Below are 19,548 nucleotides of genomic sequence, written 5' to 3'. Positions count from 1 at the left end.
AGATCATCTGGATCCTTAATAGAATTTTTGGTAACTGTAATGCTCAGTCAATCAAGGCTCTGCTTGATCTATGCTTAAACCATTTTTGCTTGTCTTTTCGATTAAATATGGCATGTCACTTACCCACATCTTGAACAATATGGTGACATGGAATGTGAGTGACCTCTAGCTTCTAGGGATGATCCTTTCTGTATGCAATTCATTCTCTGAGCTTTGCATTCCTTTTTTTTTTTAATGATACCTAATGCTGAAGATAACTGTGAGTATGGGAAATCCCTATAGCTTATAACTGCAACCTATTAGAGATGTCTGTGGGATTGGAATTAGTTATCCTTCTCATATTAATCTCTTTCTTATTCATCTTCTGTAATTTTCTTGTCCTTTTCGTCTTTCTGTCAGAATTGGCTCTCTCATGTGGTCCATTTAAATTATTTGTTTCACACAAATTGCAGGTTTTCCTTCGACCATAGTTTAAGTTTAGGCCTTCGTGTTGCTTCATGCATCCTTACAAGGTATGTTGCAATTCATTTTTTTTTCCTTACAAGAGGTTTACTCACTTGTTTTGTGATTAAGCAAGTCTATACTTCCACTTTTCTCCTTTTCTCATAAAGATAACTCATGCTGCTTGCAGAGCTCCATTTGGCAAAGACAGTGAAGGAAAGACGAAATATGTTATCCGCCCGTAAGTTTTCCTGAAAAAGCTATAATGTATGCTTAGCAGTTTAGTCTACATTGGAGGTTTTGTTTGTTGACTTTGTATGTTATTTTCAACTTTTCTAAAACCATTTGTGCGTATTTTTATTTTTTATTTTTTGGGTGAGTTAGCTCATTAGATTTTTGTTTGATGATCATTTTGATTGCTAAATTTTTGGATCTTGATCGTTATTAATGGCCGGCTATTGGACAAGTCATAAGCTCACTGCCCTTGGCGCTTTAAGTTAGCATGGCCATATTTGCTTTTATTTGAAGCATAGTCGTTGGGAGCAGGAGTAAGGCGGGAATTGTCCCTGCCTAGAGTTCCCTCCCTTGGGAGTGCATGGGATTGCTGGTCTGGGACAGCCCCTATATTTATAAATTATGAACTTTATATATTACAAATGTCAGAGAGCACTCTAAAACATATGTTATATATATCATATATTATATATGCACTTATAAAATTGGGTGAAATTGTAAAAAATTCAAAACCAAATGATCCATTTTTTAATATCATATACACATGCACAATGGAAATTCCATAGTGAGAGAGTTCCTTAATAATTGAGATTGTAGGGCCATGACAATAAAGGCAACTGCAATTTATCAATGAGCTACCATTGTCCTTCAATGGTGCTCATGAAACCTTGAGGTTTGTCTCCGATCTCCTACTAATATAAGATATATAATTAGCATCTATAGACACACACTACTGTAGTATAGTGGGCTACTGAATATAGCCATCTTTATAATTGACAGTCTGTTTATTCGTATATCAATTTAAAAAAGAGTATCATGTATCTAATAACAGTATGGATCACATTCCCATATTAAATGGCATTGAGATCCCATGCTAAATGCGATCAGGATCATAAACATTCAGGAGCATGCTCCCAAGGAGGATCAACAAGCAAAAAACCGTGTACTAGGAACAAGATCATTCACTAGGAATGGCGCTTCCGTAACTAGCTCACGAATTTGTAGCTGATAGTAGGCATTTTGTTTTCTTTTTATTTTTATTGGTCAAATTGTATTGATCTCACTTGGCCTTTAGAGAATAAAGGAATAAATGCAGAGGCCTCAGTGCACATAAAAGTTCTTGTGGTGAATAAGATAATGTTGCTTTTGGTTTAATATATTAATCTTTATGTAGTGTACAGCTAAATCGAATGCTTTTGTTAGTATTATTGTAAGAATAGTATTTGGGTTTATGAAGCTTTTGATCTGATATAGCATTCCAGACTTTTGTCCTGTTTTCTTTTCTTTTCTCTAAAGGTAGCTCCAGTGATATCTAATCAATTGGCAGTGTCTCGTCGTTGGAGGCTGATCTGCCCTTTCTCACTACTACATGTTTTTGTTTTGATAACCTTTGGCTTTGAATACTATAATATATTTAGTCTCTTCTGGAAAGTGCCGTAGTTTTGAAATCTCCAAGGTGACCCCTTTAATCTTCAGTATTAATCGGTCAAGTGGAGATACAATGTTGTGTTAGTCCTCTCTTTCTCCATTCATTGATCGATTTATTATAATGCATACTATGTTTCCTATTCAGTATGTAGAGTTAATATGTAGTCCTTTATTTCCAAATTCTTTCATAGTTTTGAATCTTTTTGCATTGATTTCCCATGATCTGTGCAAAATACATCAGGATAAATATTTCTATATTGCCAAATGGAAGTATGGCATATCAATCTTTCAAAACATGCTTGAGTTGTGATTTTCCATAATTTTTTGAAAGTCCTGATTTATTTCTTCTTTTCTGTTTTAGGTACACCCCCATTTCAGATCCTGATTCCAAGGGTTACTTTGACTTAATGGTAAAGGTATGTGCGCCGTGTTAAAATTGAATTTTGTATATACATTTCTTACTTGACATTCTTCCATGTAATGCAATCCTTACTGCTTATATTGTTTTGTGACGACAGAATATTCTGGACCTTTCTGGGTAATTTTCAAAGTAAGATGATTTTATTTAGGGGAATAGACTGCAATAATTATCATAAATCCTAATCACTAAAGGTTATAGACAACCCTGTAATAACAATAAAAAAAAGAAGAACAGAACCCTACAATAAAAGGAAATAATAGATACTAGAGAACCCTGCAATCCTAGTCTTTCACTTTCACTTTTACAGATTTCATGTGGTGGTTGCTGCATTGAGTCACCTTCCAATTTAGTTGAAGTGCAGAAAAGGTAGACACGTCTGATGTGGTACTGAGTCTGCCATTCTTCAGCCTTCCTTTGGGACCCTCATATAAACAAAAAAAAAGAAAAAAAAAGAAAAAGAAAAGAAAATGATACCCTATGATGAGTTATCTTGCATGATATTTTAGTCACCGACGCCCTTAGAAATGCTCTCATACATGTATCTAAATGTAAAGCTGTATTGAGTTTCTTTCAGCTTCTTACCTGATGCTCCTTCATAGACTCACATATATGAACTTATGCAACTCGATAAACTCTTTAAGTCTTCTCAGTTATGGTATCCAGTTGGCACTCATAATTCTCTTCATAATACTTGGGATGCTAACATCTTTATTTTTGGCAACAGTCTTCATTTCAGAGAATCACATACCCAAGGTGGTCCTACACCAGACAATATTCCAAGAGCTATGTCTTTCTCATTTCCAAAATCCGAACATTGTATGAAACCATTTTCAAAACTCATACAGCTTGGCCTCATTATAGTCAACTCTCTCAATAAAGCTGCACATCCCTTCCTTCTGCTCTAAAATTATGAGTTAGTAATTTGTTCCTCCAAAACAATATCCTTCATAACTCATGTTCTTAGTAATTTGTTCCTCCAAAACAATATCCTTCATAACTCATGTCCTTGCTAGCCAAACAACATTGACCATTATTTGATTAGTAATCTTATTTTTTAAAAAGAAAAAATGAAAGAGATTTTACTAGTCATACTTGGTTCACCCTTTTTATCTTTCCAGTTCCAAAATTCCTATTGGGTCATCAGTCTATGAAACTCATCCCATTTGACTAAATAAACTGTACCAGACTGTTTTTAGTATAGTTCTGCAAACACCCTCTCCCAGAAGGCCAGAATCCATGAGAAATCCTGTTATGTTTTCTCAAACTTTCTTAGCATTGAAATTAGCATGTGAAACAAAGACAGACATTCTGTGTAGCATGGAAAGTTAGGGCAATGCAGATTAATCTTGCCATCCGGGGGCATGAGCTTCCCTTTTCGTCCTGCATATCTTCTTCTTGGTCTTTGCAATACTGGCTGCCATAATTTCTTTGTTGAGTTATCATGCAGTATAGCAAACCAAATGCTTGGCCACTTCACCCCCTACAGACTAGGTAATACTAGTCATCACCACTTCTCATCTGTGTTGTCACCATACTTGTGATTTTTGTGACGATCCTTCTAAGTGTTAAACAAAAGTTTCTTTAAACAGCGCCATGCACCATGTCTAAGCTGAAAACTTGATTATAGTAGAAATAAAAATTTATTCACTCTAGAAAAAAATGATTACTTCTCTACTGGCATCCATACCTAGGACAACCTGATAAAAACCCAGAAGCTGACACAATTTCATGCGGTGTTCTACACCATCTACTCTGGTCGGGTCTTGCTAGGTTCCCAAGCCTGAGTCATGCAACTCGACCTGGCAGAGTCCTAGTGTCTTAAACAAAATTAACCAAACAACTTTTGGAATTGGCAAAATTAACCAAACAACATAGTAGAAATAAAAATGTATTCACTCTTGAAAAAAACGATTACTTCTCTACTGGCATCCATACCTAGGACAACCTGATAAAAACCCAGAAGCTGACACAATTTCATGCGGTGTTCTAAATCATCTACTCTGGTCGGGTCTTGCTAGGTTCCCAAGCCTGAGTCATGCAACTCAACCTGGCAGAGTCCTAGTGAGACTTGACTGGGTCTTAAACAAAATTAACCAAACAACATTTGGAACTGGCAAGATTCGGCCAGTTCCCAAGGTTTTTCCTCCAGTCTCGGCAGTCTCCTGAATCTGATTAACTTGGGGGAGTTCGAGTCAGACTTGGCGAGTTTTAAATCACTGATTCCACGTAAGACTTCCAAGGTCTGTTTTGTTTTAGGAAATTATGCAACTCAGCACAAAACAGTAGTAGCCTCTTGAAGCCCTCGGATTTTCTATCGTTAGATCATCTCTATGAGGTCTCCATTCCCCAAATCCCTAGGTTTTTGTGTATACGTTTATGGATACGGATACAGAGAGACAAATATGAATCTGCACTTCTCAAAGTCCAGGACATAGATAAGGATGCAAATAATTCTATCTAATGCATACTCATATTCATCCAAAATATTGATATGTGTATTTACATATCGTACTGCATAATATTATATTTTATTCATGTTATGATTTATATAGTTTTGCTACTTTCAAGTATCCTAGGATTACCTGGTAAACATGACATGACTCAAGTACACTAACCATAATTAAGTATCTATAAAACATAGCTTAAATCATTGGCTTTGATTGTAAAATATACTCATTTTGTGAAGAATCTTTGTAAAGTCTAAACTGTTGCAACCTGAATAAAGGCTCCCATTATGGTTAGACACAAAACCCATTATCCTTCTAATCTACGATGTGTTAAGGATTTATTTGTTTTCTTTAATCCAATTGCAATTGTTTTCTGCTTATTCTTATGTTTCCCATGCAGCCCTTCAACAAGGGTACCATGGACTACTGCACTTTATTATCCTCATCAAATCGAGTGTTATCTTTTCCTTTGTGAGCTCCTGGAGTGGCTTATGATAGCATAGAATTTCCAGTTAGTCTCCTCTAGCGTAATGCTTTAGCTTTCCCTTTTTGGTGAGAACCATGACATTAGCAGTGAAACTGAAGAGTTATCTCAATGAAACAAATATTGAATAGTAACAAAACGAGTATGGTAACAAAACGAGTACAATGAAGCGAAAAGAGCCAGAATCCGTAAATTTGGCTTTAATTTACAAAATTAATTGAATCCTTGAACTCAATTATGCTAGGGGCCACTGTTGAGTAAGTTTTTTTGTCTGAAAGGAGATATATAATGGCCGTCAGCTGGGTGTTTAGGGATATTTTGGCTTTATGCCATTACAAGTCATAAGGTCATTGAGTTGTAGACTTTAATGTATATTATTGAATACTAACTCTAATAAATGGCATTATAATATGTAATTCTGTACTATATGATACATTTATCTAATGATACAACTAGAATATAATATATTTCTGCATTTGATTGGACAATATAATAGTTTTCTTGTTTGGGTAACTTGGGGCACTAGAGCTTTTCTGGAGATGCTAGATTGGACAATTGTCATCAAAATGAGAGGATGGTTGGGGGTTTTCTCTGCCCCACAGTTGTTTGATACTCAGATCTTTCATTCGTGTGGACTTCCAGGCCCCAGATTACTGATGCGCATTTATGATACAGCTATCTCGAGTGCCCATCCCATGAATTTGTCTCTTCTCTTTTAAACATTCTCCTATTCCTTGAATGGAGTAGATGATTTTGGGTTCTTATTACCAAATATAGTCATTATCTTTTTAAGATACAGCATTTATGCATCAATTATGTGTTATTTGTCATTAGGATGACTTGCATAAACAATCTTCGCGGTATGAGTGCTCATATTGTCTTTTTTCTTCTTTTGCAGGTTTACCCAGAAGGCAAAATGAGCCAGTATTTAGCAAGTTTAAAACCCGGTGATGTTGTAGAAGTTAAAGGGTAGACCCCAATTTTTGTTTCATTGAGATAATTAATGCTGCAAAAAGTTGTGTTTTAAGGGTTTTTTGTCCTGTTATTTTAGACCAATTGAAAAGCTCCGATACCATCCAAACATGAAGAAAAGGATTGGCATGGTAAGATTAGGGCATGGATTGATCCCTATCTTTATTGTGTACATTTTGAAGGAAATGTCCCAATTATGTTATTTTATTTTTAGCATCTTAGACTGGTAGAATGCTTATATTCATCTTCTTTTGAGGTTAACTCATTAGATTTCTGTTTGTGCCTTTTGTGTGCGTATGTTGATGATTCCAAAAAGCAGAGAGATGCAGCACAGAAGAGCAATAACTTCAATAAAGTAATTACAATTGGGCTTTGGGAGTTCCCTTTTGTTTGTATATGTTGAGCCCTCTTAGACCCTGACTAATATGATGCCAGTGGATTCCATGATCACACTCCAAAAAGTAAATTGGAGTGAGGAAGTAAGGAAATCACAGTCGATCTCCTAAGGTAACAAATATGAGCCTTACCCCTTGAGCCCCATGAATATCAGCTTGTGCTGGACATGTGTCCTTTACTTAAGCCAAAGTGCTGTGGATTAGGGTTTGGTCCAAGAACTAGTAAGAATTTGAGTCATTTGGGGTTTGTTTTACTGATATTAGGGTTGGTTAGGGTTAGATTCAACGGGTTTTCTCTAACTAGAACTCTAGGCTTGCTAGACAAGGAATGCTATGCCTCAAGCTCTCATCAACCTCTCTCTAAAATTCTAACCCCCCTTAAAATGATCTAGGCTTGGGATATTTATGGAGGCCAGATTAAACATGGATGGAAACCCAAAATCTCAGATCATCTAAAGGTGAAAAATAACTTTTTGCCCCATTTTCTTTTATCAAAGGTCAAGTTAGTTATAGTGATGTTGGGGGAAATATTAATGGTTTTCCCTTGGGAGTTCGAATCATCATGTACCATCACTTTCCCTTGCTGTTTTGCCAAATTTTGATGGATTTTCTCTTCATATAAACTTGTGGAGAATTGGGTTACCTCAACTTTTATACAAAAACTCGTCTTATCCATGGAGTTACGGAGATTTGATAGGCCGAAGGTCATTCTGCAGCAGTATTTGTTTTGAGCATTTATGGTAATGGGTATTAGGTCAATCTTGCGAATAACCATGTAATAGGTATTAGGTCATATTGATGTTTATGGGACTAATTGAGGAGCTTATCTGCAAATTTTCAACTCCAAGTACCATGTGGTTTGGGAGAAATTGTTTAAAAAGCTGGTGGAGGTCATGCTGTACACAACCTGCATTGACCCATTTGATCTCCTACTTTATTCTTCAATCCGGTATTAATCCAAGATAACAACCCCATTGATATATGCTATATATATATATATATATATATATATATATATATATATATATATATAAGGAAAAGATGTTAGCCGAATAGCTGATAGCTACAGTGTTAGCCCAACGGCCCAGATTGGCTCAGATTGAATCTGGGTTGATCTTACGGTGATGATCTCATTTCGTTATATCATTATAATATTTTTTCTACAAATCCAAATCACATGAAATTTTAATCGTCCATTCCTCTCATCAAGACGCACCTAATAATAATATTAAAAAATAATTCTCAAAAAATAAATTAACCAAAATACCCGTGAATAGTTTTGGGGGAATTTTGATCAATTTATTTTTTTGATAAATATTTTTTTGATACCTTTATTAGATTCTCCTATTTTTATAGAATACATGCTCAAAATTTCAAGAAATTTGTATTTGGAGGAAAAATTAAAGTACGAAATGCAATCATGACCATTAGATTTTCCCAAATTCAATCTGGGCCGTTGGGCTAACACTGTAGTTGTTAGCTAGTGGGCTAACATCAGCATCAGCATTTATATATATATATATATATATATATATATATATATATATATATATATATATATATATATATATATATATTAGAAGAGGCCTTATGGGTGAAAATGGGATTAAGAGACGGCCATGGACATAACATGTCCATTGCGGGATTTTTTCACAGAAAAAAAATGGGATTCAACTACGGACATAGCATGTCCGTTGCGAATTTTATGGCAACAGCCGTTGCAAGGCAAAACACTATTCAATTTCACCTATAGGCATTTTTAAGAGTATCTCACACATATATATATATATATATATATATATATATGGGAAAGGCTGGCGTTAGCCCACTAGCTAACAGCTACAGTGTTAGCCAACAGCCCAGATTGAATCTGGGCCAGATCCAATGGTCATGATTGTATTTGTATTTAAATTTTTATTTTTTTTCTACTAATCCAAATAACTTGAATTTTGAGTGTCTATTCTTTAAAAATAATAGAATCTAATAAAAAAATAAAAAATAAATTGACCAAAATACCCCTGAAACATTTAAGGGGTATTTTGGTCAATTTACATTTTTCGGATTTTTTTTAAATATTTTTATTAGGTGCACCTTGATGAGAAGAATGAAAATCAAAAACTTCATGTGATTTGGATTTGTAGGGAAAAATGAAAATTCAAATACGAAATGAGGTTGTAACCGTCAGATCAGCTCGTATTCAATCTGGGTTGTTGCCTAACACTGTAGCTGTTAGCTCGTATGCTAACTCCAGCCTTTCCCTCTATATATATATATATGGGAAAAGTTTATATAAGGTTGCAACCTTAAAATGTAGAATCATAGATGCACCTCAAAAATCTATGTTGTTTTAATGTTTAAAAAGCCCTCTAATCAATCATCTCGACATCGAGATCTATGAATATGAAAAAAACGTTTTTGAATCTCGAAAATAGTGCATCTTTCAACACATTATCTAGACCGTCCATTTTCAAGATTTTCATATATTTATAGATCTTTTTGATTTTAACCATTTTTGTCAGTTTAAATTTTCTAATTACGTATGAAATAGATTTTAAGATAATACTAAGAATGTTTTACAACAAAATTACATGTTATGATAAAATTTTAAGGTGCGCCTTAGGTGGATTGTTTAAGGTTGCAACCTTATAGAAACCGCATATATATATATATATATATATATATATATATATATATATATATATATATATATATATATATATATATATATATATATATATATATATATATTGAGTGATTATACTCTAGGATATTATGACCAGCTACTAATATACTATTGATAAAGTGTTATGGCTCTGATACCAAAAGTAAACCAAGATCTAAATCAAAACACAATTCTTTTATCAATAGTATCAATGGATATGTTAAGCATTAAACGTACTATACCTACGTATAATAATGTAATTTTCAAGACAAAGATAGAGAAAGGAGATATATCTACTATGATCCAATTAGTATAAGTAACTTCTCTAACCTTAATAGATAAAATAAACTTTACTTGCATTCCAAAGATTTACAATAAAGAGAAACCAACAGTACAGTCAAAAGGCTATCTGTAAAAGCAAAAACAGACGAAAGAACTTACATGCAGCAAATATAGTAACTGGTGAAGAGTTTCCACTCTTCAGGACAGTAAGACGGTAGGCTATTTAGATTACAGTCACACATCACACTTAATGTTTGAGTGGCTTATGATACACCACCAGATATACAGATTTTACTAGAATACAAATAAGAAATAAAGCATAAGAAAGAGAATTTAATTCATATGAGAGAATAGGAACCTGTATGTGAATTCAGAAACAGGGAAAGTGAATATGAGAAGTATACCCGGACTTCAGGACTCAGAATAGATTACCAAGAGTAGATATGAAGATAGTCTGCAGTTCTGGATTCTTGGGCAAAAGGTTCTTTTGATGGAAGAGAGAGAGAGAGCAAAGCAGAGCCAAGAGTATGGCAGCGAAGAGGGCTGAGCAGAGGATAGAGCTAAACAGAGGAGAGAACTGAGCAGAGGAGAGAACTGAGCAGAGGAGAGAACTGAACAGAGGAGAGAGAGACCCCGTCTTCCAGTGCATAGCAAATGGGGGAGGTTCTCCTTATATAGGCAGAGAGCAATTATTAGGGTGCCATCTGGAAAGTCAGGCACAATGGTTTGATGTGATAAAAGGTAGTACGGCGGTAACTTGTATAGTGACAGCTGTCAGCCATTAGGTACGGTAGCATCTTGTACAGTGACAGTTGTCGGCCATTAGGTACAGTAGCATCTTGCACAGTATTATGAGTAGGCAAAAAGGTGTCGGCAGCATCTTCCATAGTATTCTGAATAGACAAAAAGGTGTCGGCAGCATCTTATTTACACATGTGGCTTCTTTAGTGATGACAGGTGGCTTAGAGTCGTTATCATCGGGTCTTATTGAGTATTGGGCTTTCCTTTATTCGGGCTTTTATTTAGAGAAATCTATTTCAGGATGAATTAGCCCGCAATCTTCATTTTCTACTGCAAAGTCTTCTTCTTCATTTTGTGAAGAGGTTGTCATAGTATCTCCTTCTTCTTCAAAGATCTGTAAAAGCTGTTTCTTTAGTTCTTCCTTTGTAGCCTGGGGATTTTGTCGCCTCATCTTATTTATATATTCGGTGAAACTATTTGGGTTTTCAGTTGGGATTTGACCTGGTATTTTCTTTAATATAACATTGTTTGGGTCAAGGGACTTATTCTCATAAACGTCCCACCATTTAACAGATATTGTTTTACCAAGTTTTGGGATATATTCCCAGTCATTGGTCAAATTCTCAGATATTGAAAAATTCCATTTCATAATCCATGGAATTTGATATATGGCCATGAAATATAAATGATAATCAATATTTGGGTCTTTATTATTATATTCAGCAAATTTCTCTTGGGATAGTTGTATCTTGTGGGGAGGATCTGTGATCCCGAACCCCAGATCAAAAACCAGTTCCGAAATCAATTGGGTAATGCCTTGATGACTGGCATTTTCATTTGGATAAACCAAGTGTGTGAATTATTATTATTTTGGAGAGCAAATATTTTATGCCAAGCATCCATATATTTTGAATACTGGAAATATTTGTTATTGAATTCTGGAGCTTGTAACTTTCGACTTCTCATAGGGTCTGAGCCCCATTCCTCATATGTAACTATTTTTCTTATTTGAAGTTTCGAGTATGCCACTATATTCGTATTTCTCTGATAATAGTGTACCAAAGAGATGGAGCCTGTTTCTAACAATATTGCCTCATACCATTCTCGGGTTTTGTTTCCATTGGAAGGGTTTAGGTTATGTATTAAATATTGGTTGGCAATTATATTTGGGTCCAGGGTTATATGCTCATCCTCTATTATCGTATCTATTAAAAAGGTAGTTTCTACAAATGAGGATTTTCCAGAGGGTGAGGTTTTATTTGGGCTAGGTGAAGCTTGCTGTTTTATCAAATGACTAGGGGCTCCTGGGTAATTTATTATGGGTTGCCCATAAGATGGTGATGGCGGTGGATAGCTTATTATTGGTGAGCCAGGGGATAGTGATGGAATAATTTCCATCTTGTTTTTGCCTCTATTCTGGCTATTGGTATTCATTATTTGTGAACTATGTTGCCTCTGTTGTTGACTAGCTTCCTCTCTGTCCTCCCTGCAAAAATTCACGTGTTAAAAAATCAGGGAGAAAATTATGAGTTCCTTTAAGATGTTCAATGGTAAAATCAAAAGATGAAAGGAGAGCTTGCCAGAGAGCAAATATTTGTTTAGAAACAAGATTCTTAACATCTTTGAGAAGAACATCTTTAGCAGCTTTGCAATCTGTTCGTATTAAAAATTTTGATTAAGAATGTCACTTTGGAATTTGGAAACACAATGTACTATGGCAAGAATTTCTTTTTTAACTGTGGAATAGTTTTGCCGAGTGTTATTCCAAGCTTTAGAGGTAAATCCAACAAGTTGTTCTTTATTATCTATTTTTTGTTTTAATATGCCTCCAAGACCTAATTCGGAAGCATCACATTCAATTATTTGAAAGCCGTAGGATTAGATAACGAAAGACATGGCAATTCTTTAGCTTTAATTTTTATTCTTCTTACTGCCAAAGTATGCTCTTTTGTCCATTTTGGTGGATTTTTTTTTAATATGTCAAAAAGAGGCTTTGCATCAGTAGCAAGATTTTCATAGAAATCGGAAATATAATTTAAGCATCCCAAAAATCTTTGAAGTTCAGTTTTATTAAGAATAGTATCTGGAAATTTATTAGCAAATTCAATAGCTCTATTTATGGGAATAATACTTCCTTGGAATATATTATGTCCCAAAAATCTTATCTTAGTTTGGCAAAGACTTACCTTCTTGGCTGAAACTACCAAACCCGAGGTCTTAACTGCATTGATAAATACATTAATATATTTGAAATGTTGTTGTATGTCTTCAGAGAAGATTAGTACATCATCAATATATACAATCATGAAGTTCATGTATGGATTAAAATTTCCATTTCAATTTTCTGTTTTACTTGTTTTATTTTTTACCTATTCTCAGGTAACAAAAGGTCTTTCTCTATTATTTTATATTTTACTTCTTTCTTTAAATGACAAAGAAATTTTTCTTTATTTTCTATAGTTTGTTTGACATTATTTATTTCTTTAATTTTGGGTTTGTCAATAAAGTCAAATTTTACTTTGTATCCATTTATATTTGATTCTATTCCTGTGCTATCTATTGTTAAAGGATATAACAAGTTTAAAAAAGGTGTTCCAAGAATTACAGCATGACTAAGTCCTTTAACCATAATAAAAAGCATTTCGAAACAATTTCCATTATTACAGACTGTAGCATTGGATAATTTATATTTTATTATTAATTTGCTACTATCAGCTGTATTGAGTATCTGTGTTGTTTTATTAAAATATTTAGTAGGTACTAACCCTTCATTTATACAATTAAGATCAGCACTTGAGTCTATTAATGCAAGAGATTGGAAACTATATTCTTTATTAACTACAATCCTTATTAGTGTATACCATTTCTGAGTAACTACCTTATCTAATAAGTTTACATAGTTATTATCTTGTATAGTTTTATTTTCTGTATTAGAAGATTCTGGTATTTCATCAGTTGAAGGTGGCATTATTTCCTTGCGTGTTCTAAGAAGATTATCAAATTCTATTTCATCATTTGTTCCTACTTCAGAGAAGTCTGTAGTCATTTCTAAAATTCGTATTCTATTTTTAAGACTCTGGACTTCAGTTTTTACTTCATTTATCTCGTGCTTTATTTCAGAGATTGATGGTTCCCTTGGTATAATTTCTTTCTTATTAATCCTTTTAAGAATTTCTACAAGGCTGTATTCTTCTTGAACTTTTACCAAAGGGGTAGGCTTATTTTTTGTTTTTGCCATCTTTATATATTGCATTAAAGCTTCTCGTTTCTCTTCGGGTTCAGATAATTTATCTATCAGATCTATGATTAGACTTTCCTCACTTGTAAGAGTATTAACAAACTTACAAAAATAGTCTTCCATATCTATATCGGAGTCTGAACTACTCAGAATCAAATTTTCATCCTCTATTCTTCCTAGCAATGATTCAGAATCAGAGGTTGTAGTATCACTTTTAGACTCATCATTTATCTGGATTATATCATATATTTGTTTTTTAACATCCTCTTCAAGGAGTAGATTATTAATCTTCTTTTTGACTCGACAACTACTTTTGTAGTGTCCAACTTTCCCGCATTTATAACAGACTGGCAGCTTCTTATTTTCCTTCTTAAATTTAGTTTTAGGGGCAAATTTCTCGGTAAATTTATCCTTCTTTCCAGTCCTTTTTTCTCTTATCTGTCCAGGTTTATATTTTTTATTCTTTTTCTTGTGGACTTTTTCGGATGATGGTAATGTATTGTATCCAAACTGTTCGCAAAAATCTCCTAGTTCTTTTCTTCTTGTCATTTTCTGCTTTTCTAATTGTCTTCTTAATTTGAGATCAGTACACAAGGCTAATCCCTCAGCACATATTTCTGCAGAGAGTTCTCCTAAAGTAAAGAATATGGGATGATTCCTCCATTTTTATTTTTCAATCTATTATTTACCTTTTCAGCAAAAAGGTAAGGTAGTCCTGCTATAAATTTTTCTTTCCAATGATCCGCACTACTGTCTTCTCGGGATAGTAATCTTGAGAAAAACACATCTTTATACCATTTGAGAAAAACACATCTCAAGTTAGAAAGTAAATCTTCTGATATAGCATCAAGTAAAGATGTACTTCTACAAAATGGAGGGTTATGGTGTATATTAGCGTATTGACTGCATCACTTTCACTATGGGGTATATCCTGATTAAGTTTATTTTTCACCACTCATTGTCTGGTAGCATTAAGTATTTGATGCTTGGTAGTTTCACTCATATGAAAGTCCCACCATCCTCTTAACCAGCCTGTGAAATCACAGACAATGGCTTTGGCGACCTCCTGGTCATGATTTTCGGCTGCTTTACAAGCAGTGCCATACATAGTAATATGTTTCATTGTATCAATGATCTGATGGTCAGACATTCCATCAATATTCCAATTTACGATCGTTCTTCCAGGATAGGATAATGTGTGAGATATTAGATCTTCTTCAAATTGTTTATCTACTGGAGTAGGCCTAGTATGATACATTCGTGAAGGGGCAACCGGTCTCCACTTTTTCCCATAATCAATCCTATTAATATTAAGATTATTATCTTCTTTAAAAGCTTCTTCAATTTTAGATATCTCTTCTCTTCTGAGTGGTTCTTCTTGAATCACCATAGCTTGGGATTCTACTACTTTTCCTTTCCCTTTATCTTTGATATTTAAGTGGGATAATTTTTTGATTAGTTCATCAACTAATTGCTTATTATCGTCCTTTTTCTTTATTCCTCTAAGATTAAACCTTTTTTATTAATTTCAGGAGGAGGTTTAAACAAAATCGCCTTCTTCTTGTTTGTTATTTTCTCCTGAGGTTTTTCAATTAAGTTTTCTATTCTAATAGTCTGCTTACTAAAAGACTGTAAACAAAGATTAGTACAATTATTTTGTTCTAGAATATGTGGGATTATTTCTATTTTATGACTATGTTCACTTGGTATTATTTTATAAGGTGAGGCCTTTGTCTCAGGTTTTCCTTTTGTTACTCCTTTTATATGAAGATTTTGTGCCGGAGGATGTATACTCAATACTTCCTCGCCATCCGCTGTATAATAGGTTTGATATTAATCTTCAAGAGTGTTTATTTTAAAATTTGGGATAGGAATATTCTTATCTTTAAGTGTTGTTATTAACCATTGAAAGAATCCTATATTTTGTCTATATTTCTTTATAAACCTATTATACCTTTTATGGAAAGCATCTAAAAGTTCTTGTGAGAATTCCTTCAGATACCAATTTCTTATTTCAGTATTAGCTTTGGACAGATAATCATTTCTTATTAATTCTAAATCTACCTTTTCTTTTTTCTGAAGTGTTAAGACTTGGAAGTCATAATCAGAAACATCTGAAGGACTAGGATCAAAGGGTTTATATACAGGTCTTTGTATATTGCTATTCGTTCTTGTTAAGCCATGTATTATAGGTTCTTCTCTTATAGAGGAAGTAGAATGCCTGGATGTAACAGAAATCCTTTTTGGGAGTCTGATTAGATCATCGTTTGATACGTTCAATCTAGTTCTCCTATTAGAGCTAAATTGAATTTCTATATCTCCTTCAGGATGTTCTATTATTTGATCTGAATTATTATTAGTAGGTATTGGGTATTGTTGGTTTTCATTCTGAATGGACCAATTTTCCGGGAGAACTATTTGGGACCACTTAATTGATTTTGGAATGACAGTATTTAATTTTTCCATGTTTGTTTGGAAAAATACTGTTTGTCCCTTTGTGTCCATTTGTAGGACATTTGGACGAAGAGTATTCATGCCTTTATAGCAAATTCTATATATTAATGCTATATTTTGGGATCTTGGGTTCATGTCGAACCCTTGGGTTTTTAAATTAAGAGTAAGTAGTTTTAAGAGATTAGGATCACTTAAAGAGATTGAGTAATTTGGAAAACAATTAAAATAGACAGGACCGCTACATAAACTAGATTCTACAACTCCTAATAAGGAATCAGTAAATTTATTGTGCCTGCTGTCTCTAAGGCATAAGAGTATTGAGTTATTTAACCCTAATCTAGTGAGAGGCTTCACAACTATTTGTATTAATCCTATATGCAGGTATTTGTAATCCTTGCTTTTATGGGATTGAATCATCTTATCCGATAAAAGCTGAAAACTCTCTTGTTCACTATTTACTGAGAGACTTTGTTCTACAGTCTTTATAACGTAGCCAGTTTTAAACTCGAACGTACCCTTTTAATAGATATCAGTAATAGGAACCCTTGGTATCTTCCAATTATGTATCTCTTTTCTATATTATCGATTATAACCTCTTCTTTATTCTTTTTCCTTAGTGTACCAATAGATGGGGATAATGCCCTATTGGATAATGATCTAATAAAATTTTCCATTTAGAGATACAGATGAGTACTCTAGTCAACCTCTTACGTCCTGGTACCTTGACGGCTCTCCTTGGCCTAAGCGGTAAAATGGACTGGGGCGGCAATGGTCTCAACTCTCGGACTATCTCTCTGATAGTAATTTTATTAGGTGATTATACTCTAGGATATTATGACCAGCTACTAATATACTATTGATAAAGTGTATGGCTCTGATACCAAAAGTAAACCAAGATCTAAATCAAAACACAATTCTTTTATCAACAGTATCAATGGATATGTTAAGCAAATAAATGTACTATACCTAAGTATAATAATGTAATTATCAAGACAAAGATAGAGAAAGTAGATATATCTCCTTTCTCTATCTTTGTCTTGAAAATTATATTATTATACTTAGGTGTACGTTTATTTGCGTAACATATCCATTGATACTGTTGATGAAAGAATTGTATTATATATATATATATATATATATATATATATATAAATAGATATGGTGCGGTTTGTAAAGAGCTTAGGCTCTAAACAAACAAATTAGAGCCTACCTACCTTCAAATAGTGTCGAGAAATGTGGTTTTAATATTGGAAATCTTTGTGATACCTTAAAATATATTTTCATATTTATTTATAAAGTTTAAAGCTTAAAAAATAGTATAGATCGACAAATCTATGAAAACTTGAAAATCTTAAAAATTGACGGTCGAAAAATGTGTTGCAAAATACAGTATTTCCAAAACTTGAAATCCATTTTTTTTCTCATGACCATGCATGTTGATGTCGAGATGATTGATTTGAAGATATTTGGGCATCAAAACAACATCTTCTAGTGAAAGTTTTGGGGTAGGTTCAAATTTGATTGTTTAGAGCCTCGACTCTCTCTATATATATATGTATAAACATTGAGTGAGGAACAACCTCTCCAAATTTCAGCTCATTTCACTATGGGGTTTGGGAGATAGGGCCTAAAAAGTGCCAAGAGATCATCCAGGCTATTGCTATTTGGCGCCTTTGAATAGTGACCGGCGGTGTTGTGAATAGTGACCGGCAGGGTCGTGAATGGTGACTGGCTGTCTCTTCAAAGATCTCTTTGAAAGAAGATTGACTTGAAATTTGGAACATAAACTTTTTAAGGGGCAATCCATCATTTCTACTAAGTTTTGACTTCATCAGACACCATTTGCTGGGGGTTGTTTTGTAAATCGACCCACTTTTCTGGTGTGAAGAGTGCCCCTATCAGCGATCCCACATTAGAATCCCATATCTTGGACATCCGATCTTGAATGCCCTGATTTTTGGAATAAGCTTCCGTCCATTTTGATGACCTTCCGAGTTCATCCGGTTAGGGTTTGACTAATCTCCGTTATTATGTGTCCGTATGACAATTTAATGTCAAAATGGCATCCCTAACGCATGGTTATTACCCAAAGTCCTATATTTCACATATGATGACGATCATCAAAACTTGACCTTGATTCGAGACTGCTGTTGTGGTCTCCTGCGGGTTGCGTCAGTTCTGTTGTATGTGGTACCTTTTGATTGTTTGGCCAGTCAACCCTGTGCTTCCACAGTTGGCAGGTTACCATTATTTGAACCACTATATTCCCTATCGTTTAGGGGCTTGTTGTGTAATACAGGTCCTAGTGTCCATCCCTGGCTTTTGATCTCATGTTTGCTTGGGTAGGATGGCCGCAGTATAATCCCGTCCTGTACTCCATAGCTGACCACGCTGGTTTGATGCTGTGCTGTATGTCCTGATACTGAAATATATCCCAAACAAATTTCCCCAAAAACACTGAGAACCAAATAGACCCATAGATTTTCTGATGCCTGTTTGTATAATTGGCGTTGGTTTTCTCAACTTTTTTGATATTTGACTTAAAAACTACTGGATATTGTCTGTGGCTTACAGAATTTCGTCTTTCATGTGAATCATCATATGAAATCCTCACCTCTTGTGTTGCATGCTAGCAGTCTTCGTTCATGTTAAATTTCAAAGATACTTGTGGCCTTGAGAATTTAGGTTGATACCTGTAAAATTGAGTTGTTGCAATTTCACTAGTGAAAATATAGATTCAATCATAATATTAATCGAGGTGACTATTGATACCTTTGAATGCAGAGTTTTGAGCAGCTTATATTTTTTGACTTTAGTCATAGATAATTAGCTCTTATAAATAATATGAGCAGTGTACTGTGCAGGATTTCTAGCTTCCCTAGTGGCTCTAGTATGTTTGGTAACCCTCGATGTGAGCCTAGAACTCTTTACATTTTCATTGTAGGATATATTTAGGTGCAAGCAGAGCAATTAGAAACTGTACTTGCCTGCTGGCTTTCTTAATTCTTCCCCTAGGAGTTATGATCTGGACGGAAAAAGGATAATTGGATAAGATGGTGGTGGGTTGACACTACCTAAGGGGCTTCTTAATCAACGATTTAACTTAAAAACTTGGGATTGAGACGAAGATGTCCATCTATTTTAGTCTAAGTATGAATATCACTAGAAAAACTTAATATTGAAAAGCATGCTCAGGTATATATCATAGAAATATTTTACCAATTCATCTGTTTAGGCATTCCTGTATATATGGTTGCTTACCATCTATAGAAAGTTCCTAAGGACTGCTGGACTTAAAATTATTGGAGATCGACATCCGTTGCCCTTGTTTCTTAATGATTGCTCGTTT

The 19,548-nt window shown here is 34.2% G+C and overlaps 1 protein-coding gene across 4 annotated transcripts in view; it reads left to right on the top strand.

Annotated features, from left to right (window-relative positions):
- Positions 1-19,548, top strand: part of LOC18432663 (FAD/NAD(P)-binding oxidoreductase) — a 48,613-nt gene that overhangs the window by 12,196 nt on the left and 16,869 nt on the right. For 2 of the 4 annotated variants that reach the window (XM_006842766.4, XM_088866490.1), the window contains exons 4-8: positions 453-512; positions 632-682; positions 2,465-2,519; positions 6,354-6,424; positions 6,507-6,558. In XM_006842766.4, coding sequence (XP_006842829.1) covers positions 453-512; positions 632-682; positions 2,465-2,519; positions 6,354-6,424; positions 6,507-6,558 — 289 coding nt within the window. The remainder of the gene's footprint in view (positions 1-452; positions 513-631; positions 683-2,464; positions 2,520-6,353; positions 6,425-6,506; positions 6,559-19,548) is intronic. The other 2 variants (XM_011624500.3, XM_088866491.1) reach the window with 1 other exon arrangement.

Source organism: Amborella trichopoda, chromosome 5 (genome assembly GCF_054954075.1).
Source record: "Amborella trichopoda isolate Santa Cruz 75 chromosome 5, AtrichopodaSantaCruz75HAP2 v2.0, whole genome shotgun sequence".
Taxonomy (NCBI): domain Eukaryota; kingdom Viridiplantae; phylum Streptophyta; class Magnoliopsida; order Amborellales; family Amborellaceae; genus Amborella; species Amborella trichopoda.
The sequence above is the reverse complement of the archived record's forward strand: the minus strand, read 5'-3'. Positions and strand labels throughout refer to the sequence as shown.